General features: G+C 34.4%; 2 protein-coding genes across 3 annotated transcripts in view; one reads left to right on the forward strand and one right to left on the reverse strand.

The window, feature by feature from the left end:
* LOC138320526 (uncharacterized) overlaps positions 1–22094 on the reverse strand; it is a 288019-nt gene that overhangs the window by 88148 nt on the left and 177777 nt on the right. The gene's annotated exons all lie outside the window — the stretch shown is intronic.
* Positions 1–22094, forward strand: part of LOC138322087 (low-density lipoprotein receptor-related protein 5-like) — a 47675-nt gene that overhangs the window by 3739 nt on the left and 21842 nt on the right. Inside the window, exons 5-13 of the mRNA XM_069266142.1 lie at positions 6907–7029; positions 7769–8002; positions 8757–8946; positions 9965–10098; positions 13762–13924; positions 14733–14848; positions 15196–15324; positions 15865–16047; positions 18995–19171. Of these exons, the coding sequence (XP_069122243.1) occupies positions 6907–7029; positions 7769–8002; positions 8757–8946; positions 9965–10098; positions 13762–13924; positions 14733–14848; positions 15196–15324; positions 15865–16047; positions 18995–19171 (1449 nt within the window). The remainder of the gene's footprint in view (positions 1–6906; positions 7030–7768; positions 8003–8756; positions 8947–9964; positions 10099–13761; positions 13925–14732; positions 14849–15195; positions 15325–15864; positions 16048–18994; positions 19172–22094) is intronic.

A 22094-nucleotide genomic window follows, 5' to 3' on the forward strand; every position in this document is an offset into this window, starting at 1 on the left:
CGTACAATGCAAATAAGACATATCAAACGTACAATGCAATAAGACATATCAAAACGTACAATGCAATAAGACATATCAAACGTACAATGCAATAAGACATATCAAACGTACAATGCAATAAGACATATCAAACGTACAATGCAATGAGACATATCAAACGTACAATGCAATGAGACATAACAAACGTACAATGCAAAAGAACATATCAAACGTACAATGCAATAAGACATATCAAACGTACAATGCAATAAGACATATCAAACGTACAATGCAATAAGACATATCAAACGTACAATGCAATGAGACATATCAAACGTACAATGCAATGAGACATATCAAACGTACAATGCAATGAGACATATCAAACGTACAATGCAATGAGACATATCAAACGTACCAATGCAATGAGACATATCAAACGTACAATGCAATAAGACATTATCAAACGTACAATGCAATAAGACATATCAAACGTACAATGCAATAAGACATATCAAACGTACAATGCAATAAGACATATCAAACGTACAATGCAATAAGACATATCAAACGTACAATGCAATAAGACATATCAAACGTACAATGCAATAGAGACATATCAAACGTACAATGCAATAAGACATATCAAACGTACAATGCAATAAGACATATCAAACGTACAATGCAATAAGACATATCAATGCAATGAGAAACAATAAGACATATACAATGCAATAAGACATATCAAACGTACAATGCAATGAGACGTACAATGCAATAAGACATATCAAACGTACAATGCAATAAGACATATCAAACGTACAATGCAATAAGACATATCAAACGTACAATGCATAATGGACATATCAAACGTACAATGCAATGAGACATATCAAACGTACAATGCAATAAGACATATCAAACGTACAATGCAATGAGACATATCAAACGTACAATGCAATAAAACATATCAAACTAATACAAACGCAAATAAGACATATCAAACGTACAATGCAATAAGACATATCAAACGTACAATGCAATAAGACATATCAAACGTACAATGCAATAAGACATATCAAACGTACAATGCATAAGACATATCAAACGTCCAATGCAATAAGACATATCAAACGTACAATGCAATAAGACATATCAAACGTACAATGCAATAAGACATATCAAACGTACAATGCAATAAGACATATCAAACGTACAATGCAATAAGACATATCAAACGTACAATGCAATAAGACATATCAAACGTACAATGCAATGAGACATATCAAACGTACAATGCAATAAGACATATCAAACGTACAATGCAATAAGACATATCAAACGTACAATGCAATAAGACATATCAAACGTACAATGCAATAAGACATATCAAACGTACAATGCAATAAGACATATCAAACGTACAATGCAATAAGACATATCAAAAATACAATGCAATAAGACATATCAAACGTACAATGCAATAAGACATATCAAACGTACAATGCAATGAGACATATCAAACGTACAATGCAATAAGATATCAAACGTACAATGCAATAAGACATATCAAACGTACAATGCAATAAGACATATCAAACGTACAATGCAATAAGACATATCAAACGTACAATGCAATAAGACATATCAAACGTACAATGCAATAAGACATATCAAACGTACAATGCAAATAAGACATATCAAACGTACAATGCAATAAGACATATCAAACGTACAATGCAATAAGACATATCAAACGTACAATGCAAGAGACATATCAAACGTACAATGCAATAAGACATATCAAACGTACAATGCAATAAGACATATCAAACGTACAATGCAATGAGACATATCAAACGTACAATGCAATAAGACATATCAAAACGTACAATGCAATAAGACATATCAAACGTACAATGCAATAAGACATATCAAACGTACAATGCAATTGAGACATATCAATACAATGCAAAGACATATCAAACAATGCAATAAGACATATCAAAATACAATGCAATAAGACATATCAAACGTACAATGCAATGAGACATATCAAACGTACAATGCAATAAGACATATCAAACGTACAATGCAATAAGACATATCAAACGTACAATGCTAATAAGACATATCAAACGTACAATGCAATAAGACATATCAAACGTACAATGCAATGAGACATATCAAACGTACAATGCAATAAGACATATCAAACGTACAATGCAATGAGACATATCAAACGTACAATGCAATAAGACATATCAAACGTACAATGCAATAAGACATATCAAACGTACAATGCAATAAGACATATCAAACGTACAATGCAATAAAGACATATCAAACGTACAATGCAATAAGACATATCAAACGTACAATGCAATAAGACATATCAAACGTACAATGCAATGAGACATATCAAACGTACAATGCAATAAGACATATCAAACGTACAATGCAATGAGACATATCAAACGTACAATGCAATAAGACATATCAAACGTACAATGCAATAAGACATATCAAACGTACAATGCAATAAGACATATCAAAACGTAACAATGCAATAAGACATATCAAACGTACAATGCAATAAGACATATCAAACGTACAATGCAATAAGACATATCAAACGTACAATGCAATGAGACATATCAAACGTACAATGCAATAAGACATATCAAACGTACAATGCAATGAGACATATCAAACGTACAATGCAATAAGACATATCAAACGTACAATGCAATAAGACATATCAAACGTACAATGCAATAAGACATATCAAACGTACAATGCAATGAGACATATCAAACGTACAATGCAATAAGACATATCAAACGTACAATGCAATAAGACATATCAAACGTACAATGCAATGAGACATATCAAACGTACAATGCAATAAGACATATCAAACGTACAATGCAATGAGACATATCAAACGTACAATGCAATAAGACATATCAAACGTACAATGCAATAAGACATATCAAACGTACAATGCAATAAGACATATCAAACGTACAATGCAATAAGACATATCAAACGTACAATGCAATAAGACATATCAAACGTACAATGCAATAAGACATATCAAACGTACAATGCAATAAGACATATCAAACGTACAATGCAATGAGACATATCAAACGTACAATGCAATAAGACATATCAAACGTACAATGCAATAAGACATATCAAACGTACAATGCAATAAGACATATCAAACGTACAATGCAATGAGACATATCAAACGTACAATGCAATAAGACATATCAAACGTACAATGCAATAAGACATATCAAACGTACAATGCAATAAGACATATCAAACGTACAATGCAATAAGACATATCAAACGTACAATGCAATAAGACATATCAAAACGTACAATGCAATAAGACATATCAAACGTACAATGCAATAAGACATATCAAACGTACAATGCAATAAGACATATCAAACGTACAATGCAATAAAACATATCAAACGTACAATGCAATGAGACATATCAAACGTACAATGCAATAAGACATATCAAACGTACAATGCAATAAGACATATCAAACGTACAATGCAATAAGACATATCAAACGTACAATGCAATAAGACATATAAACGTACAACGTACAATGCAATGAGACATATCAAACGTACAATGCAATAAGACATATCAAACGTACAATGCAATAAGACATATCAAACGTACAATGCAATAAGACATATCAAACGTACAATGCAATAAGACATATCAAACAATGCAATAGACATATCAAACGTACAATGCAATAAGACATATCAAACGTACAATGCAATAAGAGACATATCAAACGTACAATGCAATAAGACATATCAAACGTACAATGCAATAAGACATATCAAACGTACAATGCAAAAGACATATCAAACGTACAATGCAATAAGACATATCAAACGTACAATGCAATAAGACATATCAAACGTACAATGCAATAAGACATATCAAACGTACAATGCAATGAGACATATCAAACGTACAATGCAATAAGACATATCAAACGTACAATGCAATAAGACATATCAAACGTACAATGCAATAAGACATATCAAACGTACAATGCAATATGAGACATATCAAACGTACAATGCAATAAGACATATCAAACGTACAATGCAATAAGACATATCAAACGTACAATGCAATAAGACATATCAAACGTACAATGCAATAAGACATATCAAACGTACAATGCAATAAGACATATCAAACGTACAATGCAATAAGACATATCAAACGTACAATGCAATAAGACATATCAAACGTACAATGCAATAAGACATATCAAACGTACAATGCAATAAGACATATCAAACGTACAATGCAATAAGACATATCAAACGTACAACAATGCAATAAGAATATCAAACGTACAATGCAATAAGACATATCAAACGTACAATGCAATAAGACATATCAAACGTACAATGCAATGAGACATATCAAACGTACAATGCAATAAGACATATCAAACGTACAATGCAATGAGACATATCAAACGTACAATGCAATAAGACATATCAAACGTACAATGCAATGAGACATATCAAACGTACAATGCAATAAGACATATCAAACGTACAATGCAATGAGACATATCAAACGTACAATGCAATGAGACATATCAAACGTACAATGCAATGAGACATATCAAACGTACAATGCAATAAGACATATCAAACGTACAATGCAATAAGACATATCAAACGTACAATGCAATAAGACATATCAAACGTACAATGCAATAAGACATATCAAACGTACAATGCAATAAGACATATCAAACGTACAATGCAATAAGACATATCAAACGTACAATGCAATGAGACATATCAAACGTACAATGCAATAAGACATATCAAACGTACAATGCAATAAGACATATCAAACGTACAATGCAATGAGACATATCAAACGTACAATGCAATAAGACATATCAAACGTACAATGCAATAAGACATATCAAACGTACAATGCAATAAGACATATCAAACGTACAATGCAATAAGACATATCAAACGTACAATGCAATAAGACATATCAAACGTACAATGCAATAAGACAATCATATCAAACGTACAATGCAATAAGACATATCAAACGTACAATGCAATAAGACATATCAAACGTACAATGCACATATGTACAATGCAATAAGACATATCAAACGTACATCAATGCAATAAACGTACAACAACATATCAAACGTACAATGCAATAAGACATATCAAACGTACAATGCAATGAGACATATCAAACGTACAATGCAATAAGACATATCAAACGTACAATGCAATGAGACATATCAAACGTACAATGCAATAAGACATATCAAACGTACAATGCAATGAGACATATCAAACGTACAATGCAATAGACATATCAAACGTACAATGCAATAAGACATATCAAACGTACAATGCAATAAGACAAACGTACAATGCAATAGACATATCAAACGTACAATGCAATAAGACATATCAAACGTACAATGCAATGAGACATATCAAACGTACAATGCAATAAGACATATCAAACGTACAATGCAATAAGACATATCAAACGTACAATGCAATAAGACATATCAAACGTACAATGCAATAAGACATATCAAACGTACAATGCAATAAGACATATCAAACGTACAATGCAATAAGACATATCAAACGTACAATGCAATAAGACATATCAAACGTACAATGCAATAAAACATATCAAACGTACAATGCAATAAGACATATCAAACGTACAATGCAATAAGACATATCAAACGTACAATGCAATAAGACATATCAAACGTACAATGCAATAAGACATATCAAACGTACAATGCAATAAGACATATCAAACGTACAATGCATATGCAATCAATAAGACATATCAAACGTACAATGCAATAAGACATATCAAAAATGCGACATATACAATGCAATAAGACATATCAAACGTACAATGCAATAAGACATATCAAACGTACAATGCAATAAGACATATCAAACGTACAATGCAATAAGACATATCAAACGTACAATGCAATAAGACATATCAAACGTAACAATGCAATGAGACATATCAAACGTACAATGCAATAAGACATATCAAACGTACAATGCAATGAGACATATCAAACGTACAATGCAATAAGACATAATCAACAAACGTACAATGCAATGAGACATATCAAACGTACAATGCAATAAGACATATCAAACGTACAATGCAATAAGACATATCAAACGTACAATGCAATAAGACATATCAAACGTACAATGCAATAAGACATATCAAACGTACAATGCAATGAGACATATCAAACGTACAATGCAATAAGACATATCAAACGTACAATGCAATGAGACATATCAAACGTACAATGCAATAAGACATATCAAACGTACAATGCAATGAGACATATCAAACGTACAATGCAATAAGACATATCAAACGTACAATGCAATAAGACATATCAAACGTACAATGCAATAAGACATATCAAACGTACAATGCAATAAGACATATCAAACGTACAATGCAATAAGGCATATTAAACGTACAATGCAATGAGACATATCAAACGTACAATGCAATAAGACATATCAAACGTACAATGCAATAAGACATATCAAACGTACAATGCAATAAGACATATCAAACGTACAATGCAATAAGACATATCAAACGTACAATGCAATAAGACATATTAAGTTTTAAGTATAAAATTAAGACGTGTTAAGTCTTGAATAAGTTCTAGAAATAATCTAGTATATAAAAACAGACATTGCTTACTTTGGAGCCATTTTTCTCGTTTTGGGGTGATAACTTGTTTTACCAATCAGACAAATAAAATGGTTTGTTATTACTTTCATACTTTTCCTTTGATCTCAGATCCCTGTAAGGTTGGCAATGGAGGTTGCGATGACTTGTGTTTCCGGAAAGGTAAAGAGGTTTCATGTATGTGTGACTTTGGACGAACACTGGATCCAGTAAATAACAGATCGTGCAAAGCAGGTGGGTTTATGATTTCCTTACGGTATGATCTCACACCGACAATTCTGTAATAATTCAATGTTGTCGTGTTCAAAGCCTGATACTACAGCTGCTCCCATCTCCACCGACATTAGTTTTCTCAAAACATTTCATGTCAATATCGGACTAGTGTAGTAAGTTTATTGTGCAAGGCAGCTAATACTACTTCAAAGTTAACCGATACGGATATTGGAATAATGGTATATTATAATGCGCTCTTTTAGTGATAAAACGGCCGTAAATTGAATACGTCGCCAGTGATTTAATCCTCCAATACCTGTGCCTATATTCCCTCTATGGCCAGCACCAGGAACTGACAACCATAGGGTTTGTTGTAGGTGATGCGTTGGCACCAACCATCAAGTGCACATAAAGAAGAAGTGTTATGATACTCACTGTCTGTGTCTTACTTTTGTTTGTGTTATTAGTGTTAACATTCATCGACACAATATAATTTAGATTTCCAGATGTAGCTGTGATTGCTGAATGAATGGTTAGTCTTTGCTAACATTCTGCTAATGGCCTTCTTCTCTAGGTGGCAACTGGGTTTTCCAATCTAAATCAGAATATCTGAAGATAGTCTGGACTATAGACTGTTACAAGCCAAAATAAAAACGTCTTTTGGTATCTCATTTCTCAAGCTGTAACACTTAAGGTTTAACGCCAATGTACACAACAACAACACCATTATGACTTAGGATGCGTTATGATTATTTTCCAGTTCCGATGACCAACAACTTCATGTTAGTGACTGACCTTTTACATGATCGTATCATCCAAATATCAAATGATGGAAAGAGGATCGTAAGTTTACCCATCAATAATTTGATGACTCCTGCCATGGCGCGATACGGTCACCATGACAACATGTTGTACTGGACAGAAGTCGGCAGTAAATCCATCAGACGAGGAACTTTGGACGGAACTGTTAATCAAAAACTTCTAGGTGTCGGGGGTAAGTGAACAAAGAACAAGAACCTGTTCGTAAACAGAATACGTTTTAAAATTATTGACCAAAAGAGAATTTTCGTATTGACAATCCTTGCCATTGCTGTTTTATTATGAAGCTTTTGATTTTATAAAGAAATTTCAAGTCTTCTTAAAACCTATGTGAGGTTTTTACTTGATTGAATTCATACTATGTAACTGCTACTAACGTCGATATTGATACATTCACGGCATCCCATTTCTGACTTTTAAGAATCCAGCATATACGTAGTGTTGAGATTGTGTTCATTGGTATAAAGACATTGTTCATATACTGAATACTTTATATTATCTATTGGAATATTACACAACCATCTTTTATTTGCATTGCACAAAAGTCTTACAGTTTATTTCCATTATATCAACGCGATGCTTCTTGAATACTGGTTAAATCATATACATTATGTATTATCATGTACAAAATAAACGGAATATAACAAGTATTCATACGACCACGTGCAAGTCATACGAACGTGTAATGCATATCCCTGCGCATATTACTTGAGTTTTAACCATTGTTGCTTTTATGACTTTAGGCCGTGTTGAAGGAGTAGTTCAACTCTTTATAAAGGATTGTTGTAGCGTAAAGCTATCATTACAAAATTGTGTTATGTTAAGGACACGTGTGATTCTATGTTACAGTCCTGATATTGACGATGAGATTCTAATCTATCGCTACATGTTGGAGTCAATGCTGACATTAGTTTGAATGAATGTTTTAGGTGAAACATATGCTGATCGGTTTGCGATTGACTTCACCACCGGCCAGTTATTCTACACAGTATCCCATTCTAAAGAACTAGATAAAGGCTATATTGCTGTGATGAAGCCAAAGTTAGCGCAGAATGAGACCAAACAACTTATAACTAAGCTCCACTACCCTGGTGGTATTGCAATCGATCCCAAAAAAGGGTGAGTATGTCCCTTCTCCCATGTGTATGTCTCCAGTCTTGGCAAGCATATCACATTAGACCGTTGTTTGTCGTGGTGGCTTTGTGAGACAGATTTCACTTTTGGAATACTGAATACCATGATATATTCGTGGGTACATTCTTTCCTGGTTTAGAACTTTCAAATAATTTCATGGGTAGAAATATTCGTGGTTCGCCGATAGAACAATAATAATAGTGTTTTCTAAAACATGATTCGTTGTTATTGTATTTACGGTTCATTAGGAACCGTGAAAAAAATATCGAACATTTTATACACAACGACAATTCATGTTATATAGTACACTGTTTGTGTATATGTGTTGAATTAAATTAATTCCTGGCCCTGATCAACATATCAATTAGCATTTTAGTATATTTACCTCAAATAAAAGTGGTTACAACAGAATTCTGTATATAAAAATAGAATTGTTTGATGTTAATTGATATCAAAAGCTCCAATGGGAAGTCCGAAACGTCGTCTGTCCTTCTGTCCAAAACGTCGTCTGTCATTCTGTCCGAAACGTCGTCTGTTATTCTGTCCGAAACGTCTTCTGTCATTCTGTCCGAAACGTCGTCTATCATTCTGTCCGAAACGTCGTCTGTCATTCTGTCCGAAACGTCGTCTGTCATTCTGTCCGAAACGTCGCCTGTCATTCTGTCCAAAACGTGGTCTATCATTGGCTAGGTCGGCAAACCATTACTAATTCTCACGAGCGTTATAGGAAAGAGCGATGTAAACGATTATTCATGTTAGTTCTCGGAAGGAAAGTGATTGTTTGATTATGTGCACTCAGTAGCAGGTGATCATGTCCGATAGGTCCAACTGGATTTCTCCATAGGAAGGCATTACAAATTGCACGAAAGGCTCCTTAATTTCTGTAATGCTTTCTTAGGGATAATTTAATGTTAAGATATGTTTCTAAAACTAGTCCCAAATATCAACTTTGTAAATGAAATCTTCCAAAAAGATGTTTAAAAAAGTGTGTTAATTTTTGCAGATATATTTATTATAATTCCCATGGAGCACAAGTCTATATAGCACGTGCGGACACTGATGGAACCAACATCCAGACTATCGTCAATTTCACCCAATCTGGCGGAACACCTCTCGGCCTGACTATTGACTATCAAAGTAAGACCCATAATCTTCTTTGTCAAACTACATTATTCAACTTAAGTGAACACTTTCTCTAGATCAAAGTGATTTAACAAATCGGTAAAGAACCTGTTAGACTAACATTTTGTTGTTTTAGCCCCATTACACGACGCGATAAAATTACCTTCTCCGTAGTCTATCCTGAGTGAGATAAGGGTTTAGCCCCATTACACGACACGATAAAATTACCTTCTCCGTAGTCTATCCTGTGTGAGATAAGGTTTTAGCCCCATTACACGACACGATAAAATTACCTTCTCCGTAGTCTATCCTGTGTGAGATAAGGCTTTAGCCCCATTACACGACACGATAAAATTACCTTCTCCGTAGTCTATCCTGTGTGAGATAAGGCTTTAGCCCCATTACACGACACGATAAAATTACCTTCTCCGTAGTCTATCCTGTGTGAGATAAGGTTTTAGCCCCATTACACAACACGATAAAATTACCTTCTCCGTAGTCTATCCTGTGTGAGATAAGGCTTTAGCCCCATTACACAACACGATAAAATTACCTTCTCCGTAGTCTATCCTGTGTGAGATAAGGCTTTAGCCCCATTACACAACACGATAAAATTACCTTCTCCGTAGTCTATCCTGTGTGAGATAAGGCTTTAGCCCCATTACACAACACGATAAAATTACCTTCTCCGTAGTCTATCCTGTGTGAGATAAGGCTTTAGCCCCATTACACGACACGATAAAATTACCTTCTCCGTAGTCTATCCTGTGTGAGATAAGGCTTTAGCCCCATTACACAACACGATAAAATTACCTTCTCCGTAGTCTATCCTGTGTGAGATAAGGCTTTAGCCCCATTACACGACACGATAAAATTACCTTCTCCGTAGTCTATCCTGTGTGAGATAAGGTTTAGCCCCATTACACGACACGATAAAATTACCTTCTCCGTAGTCTATCCTGTGTGAGATAAGGTTTTAGCCCCATTACACGACACGATAAAATTGCCTTCTCCGTAGTCTATCCTGTGTGAGATAAGGTTTTAGCCCCATTACACGACACGATAAAATTACCTTCTCCGTAGTCTATCCTGTGTGAGATAAGGTTTTAGCCCCATTACACGACACGATAAAATTGCCTTCTCCGTAGTCTATCCTGTGTGAGATAAGGTTTTAGCCCCATTACACGACACGATAAAATTACCTTCTCCGTAGTCTATCCTGTGTGAGATAAGGCTTTAGCCCCATTACACAACACGATAAAATTACCTTCTCCGTAGTCTATCCTGTGTGAGATAAGGCTTTAGCCCCATTACACGACACGATAAAATTACCTTCTCCGTAGTCTATCCTGTGTGAGATAAGGCTTTAGCCCCATTACACAACACGATAAAATTACCTTCTCCGTAGTCTATCCTGTGTGAGATAAGGCTTTAGCCCCATTACACGACACGATAAAATTACCTTCTCCGTAGTCTATCCTGTGTGAGATAAGGTTTTAGCCCCATTACACGACACGATAAAATTACCTTCTCCGTAGTCTATCCTGTGTGAGATAAGGCTTTAGCCCCATTACACAACACGATAAAATTACCTTCTCCGTAGTCTATCCTGTGTGAGATAAGGCTTTAGCCCCATTACACAACACGATAAAATTACCTTCTCCGTAGTCTATCCTGTGTGAGATAAGGTTTTAGCCCCATTACACGACACGATAAAATTACCTTCTCCGTAGTCTATCCTGTGTGAGATAAGGTTTTAGCCCCATTACACGACACGATAAAATTACCTTCTCCGTAGTCTATCCTGTGTGAGATAAGGTTTTAGCCCCATTACACGACACGATAAAATTACCTTCTCCGTAGTCTATCCTGTGTGAGATAAGGCTTTAGCCCCATTACACAACACGATAAAATTACCTTCTCCGTAGTCTATCCTGTGTGAGATAAGGCTTTAGCCCCATTACACAACACGATAAAATTACCTTCTCCGTAGTCTATCCTGTGTGAGATAAGGTACCATTGTGTTACCGACACCGTACTTACTGAATTGAGATTTGTAGTTGTAACAGACCATGTCTTATGTAATTGTTGTTATATCGAGATTTGTAGCTGTTTTTGCATTATATTTGCCCCTTTAGCCTCAGACAATGTCCTATGTTTGTTATATCGAGATTTGTAGTTGTTTTTGCATTATATTTGCCCCTTTAGCCTCAGACAATTTCTATGTTTGTTATATCGAGATTTGTAGTTGTTTTTGCATTATATTTGCCCCTTTAGCCTCAGACAATTTCTATGTTTGTTATATCGAGATTTGTAGTTGTTTTTGCATTATATTTGCCCCTTTAGCCTCAGACAATTTATATGTTTGTTATATCGAGATTTGTAGCTGTTTTTGCATTATATTTGCCCCTTTAGCCTCAGACAATTTCTATGTTTGTTATATCGAGATTTGTAGTTGTTTTTGCATTATATTTGCCCCTTTAGCCTCAGACAATTTCTATGTTTGTTATATCGAGATTTGTAGTTATTTTTGCATTATATTTGCCCCTTTTGTCTCAGACAATTTCTATGTTTGTTATATCGAGATTTGTAGCTGTTTTTGCATTATATTTGCCCCTTTAGCCTCAGACAATTTCTATGTTTGTTATATCGAGATTTGTAGTTATTTTTGCATTATATTTGCCCCTTTTGTCTCAGACAATTTCTATGTTTGTTATATCGAGATTTGTAGTTATTTTTGCATTATATTTGCCCCTTTAGTGTCAGACACTTTCTACGTTTGTTATATCGATAGTTTTAGTTATTATTGCATTTTATTTGCCCCTTTAGTGTCAGACACTTTCTACGTTTGTTATATCGATAGTTTTAGTTATTATTGCATTTTATTTGCCCCATTAGTCTCAGACAATGTCCTATGTTTGTTATATCGATATTTGTAGCTATTTTTGCATTATATATTTGCACCTTTAGTCTCGGACAATGTCCTTTGTTTGTTATATCGAGATTTGTAGTTATTTTTGCATTATATATTTGCACCTTTAGTCTCGGACAATGTCCTTTGTTTGTTATATCGAGATTTGTAGTTATTTTTGCATTATATTTGCTTCTTTAGTCTCAGGCAATGTCCTATTCTTGTTGTATCGAGATTTGTAGTTATTTTTGCATTAAACATTTGCCCCTTTAGTCTCAGACAATTTCTATGTTTGTTATATCGAGATTTGTAGTTATTTTTGCATTATATATTTGCACCTTCAGTCTCAGACAATTTCTATGTTTGTTATATCGAGATTTGTAGTTATTTTTGCATTATATTTGCCCCTTTAGTGTCAGACAATTTCTATGTTTGTTATATCGAGATTTGTAGCTGTTTTTGAATTATATTTGCCCCTTTTGTCTCAGACAATTTCTATGTTTGTTATATCGAGATTTGTAGTTATTTTTGCATTATATTTGCCCCTTTAGTGTCAGACAATTTCTATGTTTGTTATATTGAGATTTTTAGCTATTTTTGCATTATATATTTGCACCTTTAGTCTCGGACAATGTCCTTTGTTTGTTATATCGAGATTTGTAGTTATTTTTGCATTATATTTGCTTCTTTAGTCTCAGACAATGTCCTATGCTTGTTATATCGAGATTGGTAGTTATTTTTGCATTATATTTGCCTCTTTATTACAGACAATGTCCTATATTGGGCTGATTCCTTCACGGACCAGGATAAGATCGAGTACATCGACCTGAACACTAACGCACGGAGTCTACTGAGAAAGGACATGACGTCTGATGTGGTGGATCTACTGGTCTCTGACGGTTTCCTGTACTACGTCGGATACAATAGACAGTAGGTTTATCCAACAGGATTTTCTCTTATCCCGGACAGGGATATCCGAAGTATTACAGATGTGATATTTTTTCAATCTCACTCCAGGATAAAGACCAGCTACATTAGATCTTTACACATTTTCAACAATCGTATGACGTCGCGACAAGTTAACAGTGGCACAACGTCCCGACAACAGTACAATGACGTAACGCTAACGGCGAGGACGACAATTCATTCAGATCATATCATCCTTTCTTGCATTTCTGACATTTTTAGAAACACGAAAGTGATGCATGAAATAAGAGAAAATATTAATTCACCCTTTTTGTGGTGAGAACATAAGATAAGATTCTAAAGATATCAAAGACTCCCTGTATCCCTCGGGTTTAGATGATCCCGTCTCACGCGAAAGGAGATGAAAGATTCTATCAAACCAGATACCTATTTTTTTCTGTTGGAATCCCCCATTACTTCAATGTGGATGCTGACTTAGAGTTATGTCACAAACAAGCCTAATGTCGTTATCACTTAGACTACACGAATGCTTTTGGTTGTGTAATAGATGTGATTTTACAAGGGGCAAACACGAAATCTTGATAGATTGCATAAAAAGGTCACTTTTCATTTATAATGATAAAAATTTAATCATCCTCAAACATTAGAATAAACAACATTTACTGTGCGTTCCTCTGCCGAATATTACTCATTGTGTGTGTCGGCAATTTTCGTTTAAAACAACTTTCATTGTGAAAAGAATATAACACCGAACTCTGCATATCCTCTGATCACTTTGTAGTTGTTAAAGTTGTCTACTCTATCTTTACAGCAAAATAACCAAAGTCAATATAAATACCAAGCAACTGGCAGCTTTCATGGACGACCAGCCAGAATTTGGCGCCATTGATTCAGTAGATATCGTCCCAACAGCAAACACACAACCAGGTACTTTTTCTTGTGATCATGTTAAATGTTGGCAATGAAGGTTACATTTACTGCTCTTGTTGGAATGGCGCGCAGTATGCAGATGTGTATGTGATTGTTGTTCCTTCTTCCGACAAAGATGAAGAACGTTGTTATGTGCAACTATTGCTAATAGGAATGAAATAGCTTTAGTGATAAAATATATATATGAAAAAAATATGAAATCATATTGATTGTCATTTCATGTCTAGAACGTTTGGGTTTCAAAATCTAAAATTTATAAGTTACTAAAAGTTGTTATTGAAATGAAAATAATGTTTGTCTGGATGACTGTTTGTGTTGTTTACTAACCATATTTATGATTACAGTAAATACCCAGTGTAGCCAAGGAAACGGTGGTTGCTCCCACTACTGCTTTTCTAAGCCGAGCGGCAGAGTATGTGGGTGTCCTGACAACCTATACCTGGACCAGACCACACAATCAACATGTACCACAGGTAGGTGTACTCTCGGTTAATGTACCATTGTATGTCTAGTTATCAAACACGTTAAGGTACATCATGGATAGGGTTTTTACTCTACTGTAAGCACTGAAGATTTAATCCCAGATGCCAGGTATCTGCGTGCATGCAACAGATAGTTACATGTGTTATTGGTAAGTTTAAAACTTTTTAACACAGGTGAGTTTTGGTCCGTCAGTAGTTACGTTTTTAATTAGAATTGTGTAAAGACTACTGAGATTTACCTATACATCCGAAATATTTCTCATATTAAGTAACATAGGGTCATTCCTCTCTGGTTTGTCACGTGTTCATTTATAACAACATCATTTTATATAATAAAAGTTATTTTTTGTGAGACTTGGGTTGAATCTTTCTATATAATATTGAATTGAAATGTAATAAAATTGCTAAACGAGCAATACTCAGCCTCAAGTTTTACATAAAATCACTCGTATTGCACAAAATAATTTGTAGGCACGTAACAATGGTTGTTTTATTGTGGTATTTTATTCCTTTCACTTTCAATCTTCCTAGCTCCACCGACATGCCCAATGACGATCCCCAATGGCCAACTGAACCCCGGTTGTACAGCCCGCAGCGGGACGTCTTGTGGATACAGTTGTATATCCGATAGATTTATGAAGAACCCCAATGTAAATATCTTAACTTGTACTCCCTCGATGTTCTGGGATCATCCTACAGACACTCTCTGTATAGGTAAGCCTAGCTTCTTCTTATAGCATACTCACAGTAAAACATGTTTTTACACAAACAAAATCTGCATTTATTCTTCAATTAAAGGAATCTTTTCGGTTTGAAAAACGCACTGCTAATATCCTTTTCAGGCTGATTTTAATGTAACGCACTTTCAGAAAAAGATTCCCATTATTTTCTGTTGACATTTGACAAATTCACGAATTATAAAATATAGTATGTCGTAATTTCCAGTAAAAATCTTATTGGTTTATGGAATTGGAAACTTTTTACATGCATCTATATAGCAAGCTTTAACGATAAATTATGTATCACATCATGGTATACTAAACATTGAACTTTCTGTTATCTTCACTTTTAAATTACAATTAATTGATTTAATTTCATATAAATGTTTAAATATAACAGGATTTTTTAAAACAATATTTTACTTGCTTATTTAAAAACAAATAATTGTTTTCTAAAGCCAAACCATCAACAACAACAACAACAACAACAACAACAACAACAACAACATCAACAACAACAACTAGTCAACCTACAACAATTAAAACCACGCATTTACCTAGGACCACAGTTCATGCGCCAGTAACGTACCCAGAAGGTACCGCTTCTGATGGCTCACACACTTACCTTTTGATGTTGTGTGTTGTGATTTTGTCGTGGAGATTAATTTTGTGTCCTGTATGATTAACAATGTTCCTCTAACTTTACGTGAATTTTATCGCACATATTTTTTACTCTGATTCCGTTTGATCAAGCACCCTCTTGTATTATTTCCAGGCCGTGAGATGAAGATTCTCTGTTACACTTTATATTAGTACCTGATGTAAAAACTATTTACATGGGATATACGCAGATATCTGATTGGTATCCAAATAACTCAATAACTATTCACGAAAATAACAACAATTAGGACCATGATATTGCCAGTATCTGAGAATATTTATTAAAGGGACATGAACCTAAATAAACCATGTAAATTTGAGTAAAATACATATTTGAAACGTATCAGATACCTTACTAAGTAATATATATCAGTTATTGTGCAAATGTGTCAAATGAAATAATTATAATGGAAATTCCATCTTTCTGTATTTTGAACCGGTCCGGTCGAATTTTGTAACGATAGTATAGTAGTGATGAACTTTAGTGACCTCCCACAATGCACTGCACATACGTAAACAAAATGGTAGGTCAAAAACGTGGGTGAAGCGAACACAAACGAATTCTGATAGAAAACAGTGTACGCCAAGAGTCAGTTACATGCGCGATTTGGAAAGTAGGTAAATATAAATGGATCGCTGAAATGCAAGAGACGGGAGCAACTCCCCACTTTATACTTGCGTGCTGTACATATGTACAATAAGTCAATAACCTCACTTCGCGGTGCCCTATCGAATGAAAAGTCTCGTTTGAGTTTTGACTTATAATTCTTACGCTAAATACAATTTTTTATAACAAATATGGTTTAAACCTCATTTGTCAACCATCGTAAATTAGAAAATAATCTTAAAATGTGGAAAACAAATATTCCTTGTCATGTCAGCAAGTTTGTTGTTCATTATAACCTCGCTTTCGGCCAGCTTTCGTTTTGTGTTCCAAAAATAGAATATGACGGTCTATTTTAGCTCACCTGGCCCGAAGGGCCGGTGAGCTTATGTCATGGTGCGGCATCCGTCGTCCGTCCGTCTGTCCATCAACATTTCCTTTAAATCGCTACTAGTCTAGAGTTTTGCATGGATTGTAACCAAATTTGGTCACAAACATCCATGAGGGAAGGGGAACAGAAAATGTATAAATTTTGGCTCTGACCCCATGGGGGCAGGAGGGGCGGGGCCCAATAGGGGAAATAGAGGTAAATCCTATACATTGCTACTTGTCCTAGAGTTCTGCATGGATTGTAACCAAATTTGGCCACAAACATTCTTTGGGGAAGGGGAACAGAACTTTGGATCTAACTCCTCGGGGGCAGAAGGGGCGGGGCCCAATAGGGGAATTAGAGGAAAATTCTGTAAATCGCTACTTGTCCTAGAGTTCTGCATTTATTGTAACCAAATTTGGCCACAAACATCCATGGGGGAAGGGAACAGAACTTGTATAAATTTAGGCTCTGACCCCCCGGGGGCAGGAGGGATAGGGCTCAATAGGGGAAATTAAAGGTAAATCCTTTTAATCACTACTACTCATAGGGTATTTCATAGATGGTACTCAAATTTGGCCAGTAACATCATTGGGGAAAGGGGAATAGAGTTTGTATAAATTTTGGCTCTGACCCCCCGGGGGCAGGAGAGGCGGGGCCTAATAGGGAAAATAGAGGTAAATATTAAAATTCCTTTTAAAAAGAAACAATGAACCTGTATTCGGAACATAACTTGGCATTACAAACCAGGTGAGCGATACAGGCCCTCTGGGCCTCTTGTTATCATTTTTGAGGTAGGTATTCCCCACGTTTTCCTGTCGTTTTAGATAACCAATCATTGTAATAAAATATTCAATAAACATCTGAAAACCATTTCTAAGCATACAGAACAACTTATTTAAGGTTCATGTCCTTTTAACGCATACTAGACGTTGATCAAATAATTTATATGCACAATCGTTATATATACTCACATATATATTTCTATCTTCATATGCGATATTATGAAACAAGTTGTACAATTTTATCCGCGGCCTAGAGGGCAAACATTTAGAACTTCAAGACAAGATTTATCAAATCGTATGAAATTAGTACAAATTTACACGAACCTTGCATTTGAAGGATGTATTGGCAAATGGGTTTTACAGCCGGCCCAGCCAATCAGAAACGGTTAAAACATTCATATTATACTAATAACATACAAAATTATCACACTGGCAAACTCATGCATTGCATATTAAATAGATTTGCCATATATGTTACATATTTGACTACACATGTACAACTCTGTGATGATCTATTTTACAGAGAAGGTATGTAACACGACCATGCCCGCTGGTACCCTACTGAATTGTCAGGGCAAGGCGGGCGAGATGTGTGGCTGGGCCTGTCCCGCCAATCTCCAGAAGAAGCCGTATCTAGAGCAGGTAGTTTGTCTGAATAGTGGACAGTGGAGCACGCCATTGGGACAACTCTGTGTACCAAGTAAGCTTATAACATCTAGGTTACTAAACCTCTTTCCAAATCATTTTGTTCTTTGGTTAGCAAACATGCTTTGTATTAGTTAATTTATTTCGCTTTCTTGGTGTTTTTCTGGAAATGGTAAAACGTTGGTGGCAAGAATTAATAGAAATTCATGTAAATTAATACGTATTCTCTGGAATGAGTTATAATGGCAACAAAAATATATGTTTATCTTCCATAACTAATTTTCTGAAATTAGTATAAGTTACTGAAAAAAAACTTTATGTAGAAAATATCTGCTTCATGAAAACAATTGAAGGAATATTAAATATATGTTACACATTTACAATTACAGATTCTTATTTCTTGATATCACAAAAAATAAGACATTTACGCAGCAGTACATACACACTCATTTATACATTGTATCTTAATTCTAATACACCATTAAATGTTTGCCTTCTAATATCAATCTTCACCATAACTTAACTATTCCTTTAACAAACACGATTAATACCACTCCATTGATAGACACTCTTAACATATGATAGTTGGCTGCTATCTCTATTTCTGTGCTAGTTAATAAAGGCCTTCACATCCGTCACTTTTGTGTGTGTGTTCACCACTCTTTATCACCTATTTTGTTGTGACTTGGAAATCGGCAGAAACTAAAATGATAAACGAACCATGAATAGCTATAATCAATGGACGATGACCAACAGTAAATCGAGTGGTCATGCACGGATAGTCAGTGTATGTGACAGTTTAAGCAATATGCCTCGCAAATCAAATAATTCAGTCGATTATTATGGGTTTTCTTTTATTATTTAGGTGGCAATATTGTAGATGTTGCATTAATTTAAGATCAAGAGATCTTGTTTAAAAGTTGTTTCGTTTTAAAATCTACATGTCCGGATTAATTGAATATACTTGAATCCGTTTTACTTAAAAGTTGGTATACCCGAATCCAAAATTTTCCCAAAAGTAGGAATACATTATGTATAAGGTAAAATTCATGACATGATATATGATCATTCCATTAAATGCCTTAACTTTCAAATATACACACAATTTTATTTGTACTATGATGTCACAGCAAGCGAGGGTAGCACAATACAATGTTAGTTTTAGCATGCCTCTGAAGCGGATTAAAATTTTAGTTTTGTGATATGCATTATTAGATATTGTTGAGACAGCTTTTTTTGCATGGCAAAATCACTTGTATACCAAACGGTTTTGGTGTGTTCATTGGTGTTGGTTCTGAAATTCATTGGATTAAAATCTGAAAATCATATACAAATCATACATAAATATTAGATAGTTATCGCTAAAGTAATCATCAATGCTTTCCTTTCCTGTTATTTCGTTTTGTTTTCGATACCCGATTTAGATAGATTATGTAAAACTTTATTAAAACCTAGTTTCCTGGTTTCTGAGTAATAATGTCTATGAACATGTAGCAGACAAAGAAAAATAGCTTATTCGTCTGACGTCATTAGATACTTAACAAATATGGGAATAGGTAAAGCACTGATTGGCCTGTGGACTTCCATTCCAACATACAAACTCTTATAGGAAGGATCATCTTATTTACATGAATCAGTACCTCTCTATTGTATTAAACAGAAGAAAGGTTTGTAACGTGGATTGTCCTAAAACAGACGGATCAAGCTCTGGACTATTAAAACGAAGTTAAAAGTGCTACTACAGAAACCCGAACAATGCTATAAGTAATACATAATATCGTACCGATGCGATTTCCATTACAATGAACAGTGTGTACACATACATTACCAACGCAATTTTTCTCATATTCACCATCCACACATATAGTTTGCTATGCGAGAATAAATATATGCATTGCCATGTAATCCAGGTCATTGCCTAGTTTCAATTTACTATTTCTTTACAAAACATTCAAGTATCAGGGCATGTTCATAAAACAATACCGTCACACTAGTACCAGACATTTCTAAAACATTAATACGTCACACTAGTACCAAAGATTTATAAAACAATACCGTCACACAAATACCAAAAATTTATAAAAAATTTATAAAACAATACCGTCACACTAATACCAAACATTTATAAAACAATACCGTCACACTAGTACCAAACAAATACCAAACATTTATAAAAACAATACGTCCCATTCACACAATACGTACACTAGTACCAAACATTATATAAAACAATACGTCACACTAGTACCAAACATTTATAAAACAATATGTCAATACGTACTAGTACCAAACATTTATAAAACAATACGTCAACTATACCAAACATTTATAAAACAATACCGTCACACTAGTACCAAATATTTGTAAAACAATACCGTCACACTAATACCAAACATTTATAAAACAATACGTCACACTAGTACCAAACATTTGTAAAACATTTATAAAACAATACGTCACACTATACCAAAATTTATAAAACAATACCGTCACACTAATACCAAACATTTATAAAACAATACGTCACACTAGTACCAAACATTTTTGTACAAACCATTTATAAAACAATACCGTCACACTAATACCAAACATTTATAAAACAATACCGTCACACTAGTACCAAACATTTATAAAACATTAATAAAACAATACCGTCATTTAAAAAACAATACCGTCACACTAATACCAAACATTTATAAAACAATACGTCACACTAGTACCAAAGATTTATAAAACAATACGTCAATAAAACATTTATAAAACAATACCGTCACACTAGTACCAAACATTTATAAAACAATACCGTCACACTAGTCAACACTAGTACCAAACATTTATAAAACAATACCGTCACACTAGTACCACTAGTACTAGTACCAAAATTTAAAACAATTCACACAAATAAAACAATAAAACAATACCGTACCAAACATTTTAAAACAATACCGTCATACAATACCAAACATTTATAAAACAAT

Source organism: Argopecten irradians, chromosome 4 (assembly GCF_041381155.1).
Source record: "Argopecten irradians isolate NY chromosome 4, Ai_NY, whole genome shotgun sequence".
NCBI classification, from domain to species: Eukaryota; Metazoa; Mollusca; class Bivalvia; order Pectinida; family Pectinidae; genus Argopecten; species Argopecten irradians.